General features: G+C 30.1%; 1 protein-coding gene across 1 annotated transcript in view; it reads left to right on the top strand.

Moving 5' to 3' along the window:
- The window catches only part of Ltn1 (E3 ubiquitin-protein ligase listerin), a 101,720-nt gene extending 87,144 nt beyond the window's left edge, over positions 1 to 14,576 (top strand). Inside the window, exons 24-27 of the mRNA XM_075359820.1 lie at positions 922 to 1,139; positions 6,224 to 6,415; positions 11,464 to 11,631; positions 13,838 to 14,576. Of these exons, the coding sequence (XP_075215935.1) occupies positions 922 to 1,139; positions 6,224 to 6,415; positions 11,464 to 11,631; positions 13,838 to 13,897 (638 nt within the window). The 3' untranslated portion in view covers positions 13,898 to 14,576. The remainder of the gene's footprint in view (positions 1 to 921; positions 1,140 to 6,223; positions 6,416 to 11,463; positions 11,632 to 13,837) is intronic.
- Positions 14,577 to 14,882: the final 306 nt, after the last annotated feature.

The following is a 14,882-nucleotide window of genomic DNA, read 5'->3' on the forward strand; positions in this document are numbered from 1 at the left end:
TTTTACTTCCATATAAAGCTACGCTCCAAACATATACTTGCAAAAATGTTTGCCTGACGATTAGATTAATTTTTTATGTAAACAAATTATATTTCTGACTGAAGGCTTATTTCGCCTGTGCTATTCGGCATTTTTTATCACTCCTGCTTCAGTAATTCTACTTCCCAAATAACAAAATTCTTCTACCTCCATAATCTTTTCTCTACCAATTTTTACATTCAGTGGTCCATCATCTACATTATTTCATTACTTTTGTTTTGTTGTTGTTAATTTTCATGAGGTAGTTCTTGCATAAGACTTCATCCATGCTGTTCATTTGTTCCTTCTAAACCTTTTTTAATCTCATTTAGAATTACTATCATCAGCAAATCGTAGTATCTTTATCTTTTCACCTTGCATTGTTACTTTGGATCTAAATTGTTGTTTAACATCATTAATTGCTAGTTCTGTGTAAAGATTAAAAAGTAACGGAGATATGGAGCATCTTTGTCAGATTCCCTTTCGTATTACGGCTTCTTTCTTATGTTCTTCAGTTATTACTTTGCTGTTTGGTTCCTGTAAATGTTAGCAATCGTTCTTCTATCTCTGTATTTGAACCCTAATTTTTTTAAGATGGTGAGCATTTTATTCCAGTCTACGTTATCGAATGACTTTTCTAGGTCTATAAATGCAAATTATGTTGGTTTGTTTGAAGCCAAGATGGCGGCTCAATCTCCACCCATCTCCACGCTAGACACAACCGTAAGTTACTTTCTGGATCGCCGTCGTATATACAGTTATAAGGTTGACTATAGTTTTACATGGGTAAATGGATGTGTTTTACACGCCGAAGATTGCTGTAAACAATATATAATCATATTGATAAACAAAACCAGCTTAACTAAAGTTTTTTTTGCTTGAAATTTCATTTTATGGTTTTAGGTTTTTGGGAAAGCAAAACTTTGGCACATTTGAGTTGTTGGACTTATTACAAATTATTAAGTAGACTGCCAGCTGAAGTCAGGCAGTGGTGGAGTGAAATCGACCATAGACTAGCTATTATAGTAGACCGTTTAACTGCTACATTTGTCTCACCTATTCTTTGCTCAAATGAAATGAAAACAGTCCGTAGTGAAGGGAAGAATTTCCAGAATATGACAGTAAGTAGTAATCTTTGACAAAATCAAAATTTACTATTAAACTGTACTACAGACATCTTAATTTCAGGTTTGCTGTATATCATCAGTTCATATGCTGATATAAAAGCAGTAATGTGAAAGATCCACACATAACTTCCTACACATAACTTCTTTTGGTCATTTCCATCATGTAAAGAACTACAGCATCCAGCCCTACAATATTTTAGTTAGCCAAAATTATATAGACTATAATTTTTACGCATCAAATAGTATAAATATGACTAGATTTATTGGAAAAATATTTAATTTATTCAGTTTATTTAAAAACCATTATTTTGATATTCACAGATTGATAAAAATGTTTTGTGTAACTGTTTTAAGTTAAAAAAGCCTAAACACATGGATGTGCAGAAACTCGATTTAGAATGACATGTTAAGTGGTGTGCATGCTAGTATAGTAGGGGAGATAGTGCGATGCGTTCAAGGACTGAGTGGAAGCTGGAATTAAGTTGCCTTGCATTCATGTAGTTGACCCATCTATTTTTACCAGCATTTATAATCAGTACTTTTATAAAGTTTTTTCAAAACTAGTTTTGTTTCATTAACGGAATTTTTAGATACTTAATCTTCCTAATGCTTCATCCAAGATGCAATCATAAATTAAGAAGAGGAATACCTCTAAAAAAACCAAAGCAAATGTATAATAATGAATGTCTAAAGAAGACTAGTTAAAGAAAAACCAGCAATGGTAAGTGTAGAAATCCAAGCTCGTGTAGCAGACCTTTCTAGAGTATCTGTTCATTTTGTGCATAAAGTGATAACAAAATTAAATAAACTGAGAGAAAATGAAAATTTTTGTACATCGGAAAAAACTCAGAATGAAAATGAAAGTTAACATCAACAACTTCCAAAAATACATGTTACAAAATATCATATATAATTTTCATATACAACATAAAGCCCTGCCGACATTGAAAAAGTTATTTTTCATTTTAAAAACCGAACCGTCAGATTTGCAGATGAATTGCCATTGCAAAACACTACGAAAACTTCTGAGGAGTAAGAATTTTAGATGGAAGAAAACTGAAAATAACAAGAACATTTTAATAGAAAAACAAGATATACGTATTAAACAAGTAAATTATCTAAATAAAATGAGCATTTACAGACAGAAAGGAAGACAGATAATTTTTTTCAGATGAATCTTATATTCACTCTACACATGGGAAAAGTTTTGGTTGACCAATGGCTCAAGTAAAGGCTGTAAAACACTTGTATCCAAAAGATCAAAGTTGATATTGGTTCATGCTGGCAATGAAGCAGAAGAAATTCAAAATGCTCTTTTAATTTTTACATTGGGCCAAAAGAAAGGAGAATACCAGAATAACATGAATGCTGATAATTATGAAAAATGGCTGAGAACAAAGCTAATCCCAAATCTTCCATGTTGATCAGGTTTGGTAATTGATAACGCTAAGTATGACAACATAAAGTTGCACAAGGTGCCGAATTCAAACAGCAAAAACAACTGTTAGGCTTCAAGACAGAAATATTCCATGCTCTGCAGAAACGTTAAAAATAGAACTGTACAAATAAATGTGGATTAATAAGCCCCAATATGAAGGAAGTATTGCAGATTACGATCACAACCTAATATTATTGCCACCCTACCATCCTGAAATTAACCTGATTGAGTTGATTTGGGTGAAAATAAAAAGTCGTCAAAAATGTCTCTAGTCAGAAAAATATGAATGATATAAAAATTGCTGAGAAAAGATTTTTTGAACTTCCAGCGAAATATTAGAAGCAATGTTGCAAATACACACTAACAATAGAAAAAAATTATTATGAAACAGATCGAGTGGCCGACATGCAAATTGAAAGGTTTGTAGTTGCGTTAATGACAGTGACAGTTGCAGTGGCAGTGAAGAGAGCATCCATCAATCAGAGTTTTTGAACAAGGATGATACAGATGATGCAAGATCCGATGTTATGGGTGGGATTGAACCGCTTGATTAAAAAATCCTTATCTTTCCTAATTTATTATCTCTTTCTGTTGATTAAATAAATAAAAAACTTGTAAAGAAAAAATAAAATTTCAAAAAGTAATAAAAATTGTAATTGTAAAACTAAAAAAATTAAATATTTTAGCAATCAAAACAAACAAAAAAATTTACAGATTAAACAAACAATAAATATAGCAAAGGAGAAACGGCCGGATGTTATGTATCCATGAAAATTCTGCGCACTGTTGAGCATACACATGCACGTACACAAATACATACTTGTAAGTGTGTGGCCAATCCTCTGTTCCTCCCACTGGTGTATACCGATCCATCCCCACTCAATGCATTTACTTGTGTGTTTATGCTTTCTTAACTTTAAGAAGTATGATAACTAAATTTGTTGAAGTTATTTATTTTTCTTTATTGAAAACCATTATAATTGTATTTTATCATAAGTCGTGAGATTTCATAATATTTTTTTTTTTTATTCATACAATATCAATGTTAATTTTCAAAGACAAACCAAAGTTTTTAGTTGTGACAGTGATTAATTTAACTTGGTGTAGAACAACAGACAATAATAAGTACATAGTATTTCAGAACACATTTAAGTACCTTGAGAATAATCTTGTAGAACTCATTTATGGGAAGAGGCTTTTCTTGCTATAGTAAGTATGATATTAGAATGTCACATACTCCTCTCCCATATACAGCTTTCTATGGGGTTAGCCTTCACCATTCAAAAATTGGTGTGCTTAATTGGAATCATGTTCACATATGATTTTCTTCAAGCTTTTTCAATTAGATATTATAACAGAATATTATAACAAATTTTAATTTATTAAGTATAGTTCTTGTACTATATTTAATACTTATAGTATTAGACTTCAATAAGTAACTATAGTTGCTGGTACTTTAATCTTATAGTACTATACTATAGTAGTCCTTGTATTTTAATTTTATTAAGTACACTTTATAAAAATATGCCTCTTGTTACTGTTTAAGTGAAAATACACACCCCTACTTCTGCATGTTATGATTTACTGTTTTAGTAATTTTATTTTAATAATAAAATATCAGTAAATGTTTAAGTTATTCCGCTTGTTGTTCAGTTTCATTTGAACTATGCAATAACTTCAAATAATTTAATTCTATAATTAATCTCTTGTTTTAATTTCAATTTAAGGTATTTAAGTTTACTTGGTGTTTAATTACACCAATTACAGTAATTGTTAACTAACATTAGAAAGATAAAAAAAAGCATGAATTCTTTTGAGTAAGAATTATTTTACATTAATTATTTTAATTATACGAGGGATATCTCTAAAGTAAAGACCACTGGGAAATTTCTCTCATTAAGGTTGGTAAACCTGTGTTGTTCAAGGCCATGCTAGTAATTTACTTGCTGCATTGTTATCTGTAAGTTGTCATGTTGTGGTATCTTTAATTACGTGTGAGTTTATACATTATAAAATAAATAGGAGAATCATTGTTGTCGCAGACTGTGAAATACTTGGAGTCATATGTTTTTTAAATCATCAAAACATTAAGCCGGCTGAAATTCATCAGCAATTGGTTGCTGTGTATGGTGATAATGTAATGAGTAAAAGTTACGTCCAAAAATGGTGTGAAAGGTGTAGAAATTACAGAATTAGTGTGCTTGATGAAGAATGTTTGGGAAGGCCCTCGATAATCACCGAGGACTTGTTGAAACGCATTGATGATGAATCAGAAAAGATCTTCACTCAACAATATCCGACTTGATCATTCTTTTTCTTTATGTTCCAAGAGCTGTTATTGGTCACATTGTTCATGACCATTCAGGCTTCAGAAAGGTTTATGCATGCTGGATGCCGCACTTCTTAACAGAATGTCACAAAAAATGCAAATAGGATCTGCTTTGGAATTTTTGATGTGCTACACAGAAAAAGGTGATGAGTTCCTTAATTCAGTTGTTACTGGCTGTGAAACATGGATTTCATATTACATGCCAGAGAGAAAACAGCAGTCAATTGAATGGCGTCATCCTCAATCGCCAACCAGACCGACGAAGGTCAACCCACAGCCATTTGGATGCAAACTGATGGCCACAGCCTTTTGGCATACTGCTGATTGATTTCATGCCACATGGAATGACTGTAAATACAGTGAAACTCTCAGTGAGTTATGGCACACCATTCAAAATCAGCAATGTGGGCGGCTGACCAACAGCATCATCCTGCTGCACGATAATGCATTTTCACATGTTGCGTGTCTGGCACGTGATTTACTGAGAATATTTGGATAGGAAATTTACAATCACACTCTATATACTCCAGACTTAGCTCCTTCTGATTTCCATTTGTTTCGGAAATTTAAAGACTTTATGAGTGGTAGCAATTCGCAGGTGACGATATGAACTTAAAAATGCTGTTAATTAGTGGCTAAGTGGACTGGCAGCAGAAGATTACAATGAGGGTATATTCAAGCTGGTATATCACTACGATAAACGTCTTAATTCATGTGGCAATTATATAGAGAAGTAGTATAAGACGAGTAGTAGTTTAAGAGAAATAAAAAATATTTATAAAGTTTTTAGAATAAATTTTTTTACATTGAAAAATTGTCTTTACTATAGAGGTAACCTCCTGTAAATAACCACTGATCCTTTCCAGGTGTTAATAATGATTATATTATTTCTTCCTTACTAAAATTTACCAATTATTTTTTATATAATAAGGGTTTATGGTATGTTTGCATTTATTAGCTCTTTTTAGCGTATAAATTTTCTTTTTTATTTCAACAGTCAGAAATTGTATATGAACACTTACCACATTGTATTTAGAAATGTAAAGATAAATTTAAAACCATTTTTAATATATTTATAATAGGAATGTTAAATTTCTAATTATTAAAAGATTTCATAAGTAATATTTAATGAAGTTAACTTGGATAATGTTTTTAAATTTTTTCATCTGCCATACTATTTCTCAAAGAAAAATATTTAACGGGTTAATTAATAAAAATTAATTTGATGAAATATGAAGTTTATGAATTTAATATCAAATTTTTGTAAAAATATAAGCAAATCTAAAACTTACATGTATGTATGTTGTTCAGGTACGTACACATCCTGCTGCACGGGAGGTAGTTGCAGTTTATGTAGTTGAAGAATCAAGCACTGAGCTGGTTATACAATTACCTTTAAATTACCCGTTAGGCCCTACAAAAGTTGAGAGTGGAAAGTGTATTGGTTCTACTAATCAGACACGTCAGTGGCTAATGCAGTTATCATTATCATTAAATCATCAGGTATGTAAAAATCATTTTTTCTTCAGTACTATTTAAAAATTTTTTTTGTTGAAATTTATGGCTTTTAGCAAAAAAAACTACCTTGAATAAAATTTATACAAGCTGTAACCGATTATTAATAACATCATCCATTTATAGCTGTTAAGCATTTATTATAATTTATCATTAATTGAAAGTAAATTCTGTTTTCATTTTCTGTTAAGATATTTTGCAAAATTACTTTGTAAGTAAGGTCTAGGTCATCCATATGTCAGTCCAGTCTGTTTTAATGCTTATTAAATTTTACCATTATTACTCCTGTACCAATTTAAATAAAATAAAATTAATATTAAAATTTTATTTAAATTATAATATAAATAAAATTTAAATTTATGATGTACAATATGGTATGATTACGAAATTAAATTCTTTGGATCACCAAAACTTAATATGACTCAAAATTACTTATATTTACTTATACGTAACAAATTTTTTTTTATGGTTTCAAAATAAACATAAACAACAAAGTCTGTTATTTAAGTTATTAACTTCAAATCGTCAAACTGAGGAAGTTATTGTCAGATCTTAAAGAAAGACTGAACAATTAGATAATGTAATGGAAGAAACAAGCTTTGCTGTATTTAGATATAAATGTCAAAATTTTGCCATGTAAGTTAATACAATTTTCTAATTGTAGGTAAAATATAATAGGCGGATTTAAAATTATTAATTAACATAGTAATCCTATAATTTTAACCTTCAATCTCAATGATCTGATGCACTGCTAAAGTGCAAGTTCAAATTGGCTGACTTTTCTCTGTTATCGTACATTTCTGTTTGATTGAACTGTATGATCCTGCTAGCATTTCTTTACTATCATTCATATGATCAGACTAGGCTGTGTATTAAGTTATTTGTCTTATACTCACAGCAGCACTGTCATTTTTTTAAGTTGTAAATAAATTCTGTATTATCTGTGTTAATTGTATACATAACTGTGAAAACACATAATTTTATTATAGAACATGAAGGTAAAATTTGTATTAAATCTTTTATTTTATATTTTCTTATTGCAAGTAATAGGGCTGTGGAATTTTGTAAAGAAAGACAAACATGTACAGAGGAGAAGTATATCTTATTGTTGAAACTGGAGAACACAATAGTCCAGGAAGTACCTTTTTTAAAATGGGCACATTGGACTTTTTCTATATGACCACTAATTTCTGCTTTAATGCCTATGGAATATTATCAGAAATGATTATTTTGTTATGCACCAGTTGAAAAAGGCATGCTTAAATCTTTAAACAAATTGTAAAAAAATCGCAAAAATATCAATTTTTTTTGTATTTCCCTAGATAACTCAAGTCGAGACAGAAAGAAAAAAGTTTTGTTATTAAATTTTACATACAATATCGGTTGCGAATTGAAAACTACGTTATTACTGTGGCAAAAATAGCAATAACTCAACAAAAAAAAATGGGAAAAAAAGGTTTTTTGGGAATTCTTTTCAAGTAGTTATATTGTACTTAGAACCTTCAGATTTTGCCTCAAAAAACTTTTTGATATGATAAATCAATTCACCAAATTTAAACAAAACCGGTGCGATAGTTTTTGCACACTAATTTGCAATCCAGATTTAAAAAGAAAAATGAGATTTTTCCAAATTGTGTAGAGCCTGAAATTGGCTCTACACAATACTAAAGTGTAGATACTAGAAAATCAATTCACATATAAAAAGCACCCAAACTTTCAAATGTTTCAAAATCCATTGCAATTTAGCAATTTCATATTGCTAAATATCAGTTTATTAATTTATCGATAATAATTTATTCCATAAGTTGCACAATGGTGGTCAACTTTGATCAGTTATATCTCCGACAATAATTAACTAATCAAAACTTTTTTTTTTTAAGAAGCATTTTTCTGAATACTTTTAAGTACTTAGATAATAACTTTTAAAATGAATTTAGATAAAAATTTCTGGAGATATTCAATTTGTTTAAAGGCAAAAGAACTGCCAAGTATGTTTGAAAAATTCCCTAGGCTCTCCTTATTAACAGATATAACATTTTCAAAATGCAGTTGTAAGTTTGAGTGCTTTTTTATATATGTGATTAAATTTTCAAGTATCTAGAGAGTTTATTTCAGGCTCTACATAATTTGGAAAAATCACATTTTTTTCTTTAAATCTGATTTGCAAAATTATTGTGCAAAAACTGCCAGACTGATTTTGGCGTGTTCTTTTATTATATCAAAAAATTCTTTGAGAAAATGTGAAGGTCCTAGTACACAATATAAGTACTCTAAAAAATTCACAAATTTCTTTTTCCTGGTAGTTATTGCTATTTTGGCATCAAAATAACATACTTTTCAATTTTCAACTGATGATATTGTATGTAAAATTTAACAACAAAATTGTTATCCCTATCTTTTCTATAAACTGAGCAGTTATAGAGTTATCTAAGGAAATTAAGAGGAAAAAATAGATATTTTTACAATTTTTTCTACATTTTATTTAATAAAAATTTAACTTTTCCAACTGGTGCATAACAAAATAATCATTTCTGATGATATTCTGGAGGCATTAAAACAAAAATTAGTGATCATATAGAAAAAGTCCAACCCAAAACAGATACCGCCTGGACTATATGGGGTTTTAAGAAATATAAGTGATAGTACTGACTCTACAAAGAATTATAAACAGTTTTCACTACTTATTTGGAAATCTCTGGTACTTACTTGAAAGAAAAAAGTACCAGAGGAATAACTTAAGGGAATGAAATGTAAGGTGACAGGAATTAGCGTATCAATTACAAAGTAATGCTTACACTTTCTACCACAGAAAAGAATAGTGATATACCAAAACAAATAATAATAACAGTAGACAGCTTAACAGAAAGTATCTGCTTGAAACCCATTGCAGTGAAGCAGTCATTTAAAAAGAAAATAGAATAGCAAAACACCTGTGGATAATAGAAATTTATGGAAGAAGAATTAGCAGAGAGCAAGATAAATAAATGTTCTGATGAAAGTTGTAGGAGAGACAAAGGATTAGGAGATGATGGGTTTCTAGTAGTACTTGAAACAGAAGAAGGTGGAGAGGGTTCTCATCTCAGCAAGCAGTATGAACCTGCTGCTAGATGATGAGTTTGTTTTTGTATTATTTCATTATACCTCATATCTCTAAAGTAAATGCTACTGGAAAATTTCTCTCCTTAAGATTAGTGAATCTGTGTTGATCATGTCCACACTAGTAATGTACATACGACATTGTTGTCTGTAAGTTGTTATGTTGTAGTATGATTACGTGTGAATTATTACGTTATAAAATGAATAGGAAAATTGATGTTGCCGCTGACTGTGAAATACGTGTAGTCATATGTTTTTTAAACCACCAAAATGTTGGGCCAACTGAAATTCATAGGCAGTTGGTTACTGTGTATATGGTGATAATGTAATGAATGAAAGAAACATCCAAAAATGGTGTGAAAGGTTTAGAAACAGAATTAAAGTGCATGATGAAGAACATTCGGGGAGACCCTTGATAATCACTGAGGACTTGTTGAAATGCGTCAATGATGAAATCAGAAAAGATTGTCGTTCAAAAACTTTTGACCTGACCCTTCTTTTTCCTGATGTTTCAAGAGCTGTTATTTGTTGCATTGTTCATGACCATTTAGGCTTCAGAAAGGTTAGTGCACATTGGGTGCTGCACATCTTAACGGGATGTTACAAAAAAATCCAAATGGTATCTGCTTTGGAATTTTTGATGCGCTACACAGAAAAAGGTGATGAATTCCTTAATTCAGTTATTACCGGCGATGAAACGTGGATTTCGTATTACATCCCAGAGAGAAAACAGCAGTCAAATGAGTGGCGTCATCCTCAGTCATCAATCTGACCAACAAAGGTCAAGCCACAGCCATTTGCACACAAACTGATGGCTACAGCCTTTTGGGATCGATATGTGATACTGCTGATTGATTTCATGCCACATGGAACGACTGAAAATGCAGAAGCCTGCTGTGAAACTCAGCGTAAGTTATGATGTACCATTCAAAATCGGCAACATGGGCAGCTGACTGATTGTGTCATCCTGCTGCACAATAATGCAGGTCCAACACGTGATTTACTGAGAACATTTGGATAGGAAATTTATGATCACCCACAATATAGTTTGGACTTAGCTCCTTCTGATTACCATTTGTTTGGGAAATTGAAAGAATTTTTGAGTGATAAGCAATTTGCAGGTGACAGTGAACTTAAAAATGTTGTTAATCAGTAGCTAAATGTAGTGGCGGTAGAAGAATATGGTGAGAGTATATTGATGCTGGTGTATCACTACGATAAATGTGTTAATTCATATGGTGATTATATAAGGTATGTAGTTTATGAGAAATAAAAAGTATTTATAAAGTTTTCAGAATAATTTTTTTATAACGAAACTGCCTTTACTTGATAACCTCTTGTAGATCTATGCATAAAAAAGTATTATGCCACTTTTAATGGCATAATATACAGTTTCTGCCACTTTTTTTTATAGATTAATTTTCCATTTCTTTGGCATATAACAATAAACATTAAGAAACATGAAAGTATACATATTCAAATGTTTTCTTTTGAGTGATGTTAGGAAAAAGTTCTTACTTTAAAAATTTATTTTACAAAATGTTTCATAAAATTTAATTTAATTTTCTGAAAATGTTTTGGTAGTAAAGTCAATCTCTATTATAGTTTTTGCCTACATCATTATCCCCATCGAACTGAATTAAGTTTTAACTGTTGTATAACATCTGTAACTGTCTTTAAGCTGAATAGTTAGTATACATATTATTTTGTATTAAGTTATTGGAATGCTTTTAAAGTTTCAATCTTCATGAACCTTATGATTAGATTGTCCTGCGTTTTATAATAATCCGTATTCAAATAAGTGGCAGCAATATTTGGAATACATTATATTTTGTTACGAAATGCTACAGGTTGAAATTTCCTTAGTTAATTATTTATTATACTTGTATGTATAGTAAAACAATAAAATTTATAATTCTATAGTTTATCTTTTTTTCTAGAATGTATCAATTTGGGATGCATTGTCTTTATGGAAGAATTTATTTGACAAGAAGTTTGAAGGTGTTGAAGAATGCTACATCTGTTTTGCAATTTTGCATAATGTAACACAACAGCTTCCTAAATTAACTTGCCATACATGTAAAAAAAAATTTCATACTACTTGTTTAGTAAGTACTTTTATGATTATTTTCTTTTAGTAATTTGATTTTTATATGATGGAAAAAAAAGGTGATGTGTAATGTCTTATGAGGTCTGTTCAGAAAGTAACAGCTTTATTTTTTTAATTTTGATATTAATTTTACAGATTATTGGTCCTTACTCTCTTCAAAGTACACTCCCCCTCCAATACACATATTTTTCCCAGTGGTGTTTCCTTCGCAAAGCAGTCCTGGATAGCTTCATTTGAAATTGCCCTTAAGGTCCGTGACAAATTTGCTTTAATGTCGTTAATAGTCTCAAAACAGGTCCTTTCATCATTGATTTTAATTTCAGAAATAAGAAAAAACACAAGAGCCAGGTCGGATGTGTAGGGAGACTAACTGAGGACAATCTTCTGATTTTTGGTGCAAAGCTCTGTGTGCAGACGCATTGTTGTGGTAAAGTGAAGGAACTCTTTTTGTGGATTTTTTCACGTTACCATTGTAAAATGCCTTGGTTCAGTTCACTATTTCACCTTGAGGCAAGAATTCAAATGCAAAATTCCATTAAGTCAAAAAAACAGAGAGCATCACTTTGACATTGGATTAGGAGAGACACATACTTTCTTGGGGCATGGAGATCCTTTGCCAATCCATTGTGATGATTGAACTTTTGTCTCAGTTTGGTAGCCTTAAACCCAATTTATCTCCCACTATGCTTCTTTGTATGAATGTTTCATCATCATTGTCTTATTCAAGAAGTTGCCGACAAATGTCCACTCAATGTTCTTTCTGCTGTTCAGTTATCAAAAGAGGAACAAACTTTGCTGCAACAGTTTTTTAGTCAAAATTTCATGACATGATCCAATTGAGATACTAATTTCTTCTGCAAGTTTTTTGACAGTCAATCAGAAATTTGCATGCACCAGATCATTGATTTTTTGAATGTGGGTGTCATCAGTTGAAGTCAAAGGCCTTCCTGGTCGAGGGTCATCTTCAGTTGACTGACGACCACTTTTAAATCATGAAAACCATTCGTAATATTGCATACAATCCAGGGCATCATCTCCATAAGTTTGTTTCAAAAGTTGAAATGTTTCTGTGAAAATTTTCCCCAGTTTCGTGCAAAGTTTTACGTTATATCATTGCTCGTGAAAATCGCACATTACAAAAATTGCTACTACTCAAATAAAAATAATATGAAAACCAAATGAGAAATCAACAATCCAAGAACATGTGATTATAGAGGCGGTTATGGAGGAAGAACACAATGCTGTTAACCACATATCATTAAATATCTACATTGGTGTGTAATTAAAAATGTTAGATTATTTTCTGAACAAACCTTGTATGTCTTCCAGTATATTTTTGTATGTGTTTGTATGCACACATGTGTTCTTGCTTGCTTGTTTGCACATGCATGCATGGCTGTATCTTATATCACACAACACAGTTTTATTACAAAACATGTTGAAATTTTGTCAGTTTTTTTTTTTTAAGAGCAGCTCACAGTAAGCTGGTGCAGTGAATGTTTTTCCGTATTATGTAAAATTGGATCATTAGACATCTGACAGATTCTTTAAGTCATGGACACCAACTTGCAAATTTCGTTCATACATCATGGTTTTTTTCTGACAAAAGAGGTGCCATTCAAGTGACTGAAATGCCATTTCCAGAGTGCTATACATCACCCACAATTTCATCAGTAAAGAATAATAACAAATTAGGAATGTAAAAAATTGCATGAGACCCATTGGCATTTTTTTATTGTTTTTCTTAATATAGAAAACAGAAAATTTATGGTGCTAATATGAAATGTATTATGTTGATGACGATTTATCCTATTGATACTGTAGCAATGTCATTGCATTCATTTCATGATTATTGCAGATTGAAAAAAGGGTATATAAATATTGTTATTCTGTAAATTTTTCATATCATACTCTTAGTTTGCTGTTGTCTGTTATCTTATGAAGCAAGGCATATAATTGAATAATTACATAATTAAACCACACATTTAACTCATACTTGTTATGCACTGTTATTTGAAAAGCTGACATTCAGTTACAGAGTGTAGTGTGTTATATTTTAGGATAACAACAAAATATATGTTTAAATGATTATTACATAAAAAAAAAATAATAATTTAATGAAAATTATTATCTACTTTGTACACATTATAAATGTGTATAACATTAAACTTTATGTTTATTTAAATTATGTATACTTTTTTCAGTATCGATGGTTTACTACAAGTAATGCATCAACTTGCCCAATTTGCCGTAACTACTTTTAACTCAATAGAAAAAACGTGCTACTAAGTAATATGATAAAGGAGAAAACAAGATTTCAAAAATCTATGATGATTGTAAAGTACACGGAAAAAAGTATAAAAGCTTCTGTACTTAATAAACAGAATGTGTAATATAATGTTATAAAAAATTTTTGTTTATATTTACCTATTATACATTGTTCTTATTGTTTATTTTGAATACTATAATTATTCTTTTAAATCAATTAAAATAATTATTGAATGTATATATAAGCTTGTTTTGTAAATATTATATATTTTGTTTTCTCATACTTGAATGTAAGGTGTTATTAAAATATCTATTTTAATGTGTTTTTATTAATTTTATTTTTTATTTGTAAGTTGCATAATTTTGTTTTTAATCATTTTTATTTAAAAACTGTGCTTATGATTTTGGTTAATTTTTCAAAGTTAACTGTTAATACACAGTATCAACATTCTTCAGTGTGATTTGGGTTTCAAAAAGAAGTTTATTTTTTACTCAACAATGTTATAGAATTTGATTTCAAATATGTCAAGAAATATGCAACATGAATGTAAGATAAATTTAGGTATTTAAGGAAACTTGTTCCTTACTTGAAGTAACTATCTTTCCTGTACTCATACTCTTCTGAAGTCTCACTTGAGATTTCAATAAATTAAATTAACAGTTTATAGGGTTTCATTTTTGTCTCATTTTTCCTGTAAAACACTATGATTATACCAAAAACAATTTATGTCAAAAAATTATGGTGCCCTTATTGGTTAATAAAGATCTCTGTCAGGAACAAGATGTATTATACATATTTTTTTCTTAATTATTTTGTCATTCTAAAGTGGAAGTATATTTAAACAAATGCACATCAAAATTAATGTGTTTTTGCAAAAGTTTTATATGAAAAAAAATATACAAGGTGATTCAGGGAAGCTGGAAATTTTGAAAATGAATTATGAAAAAGTCATATTAAACAAATTTACTTATAACATTCAA

This window comes from Lycorma delicatula, chromosome 3 (genome assembly GCF_047948215.1).
Source record: "Lycorma delicatula isolate Av1 chromosome 3, ASM4794821v1, whole genome shotgun sequence".
NCBI lineage: Eukaryota > Metazoa > Arthropoda > Insecta > Hemiptera > Fulgoridae > Lycorma > Lycorma delicatula.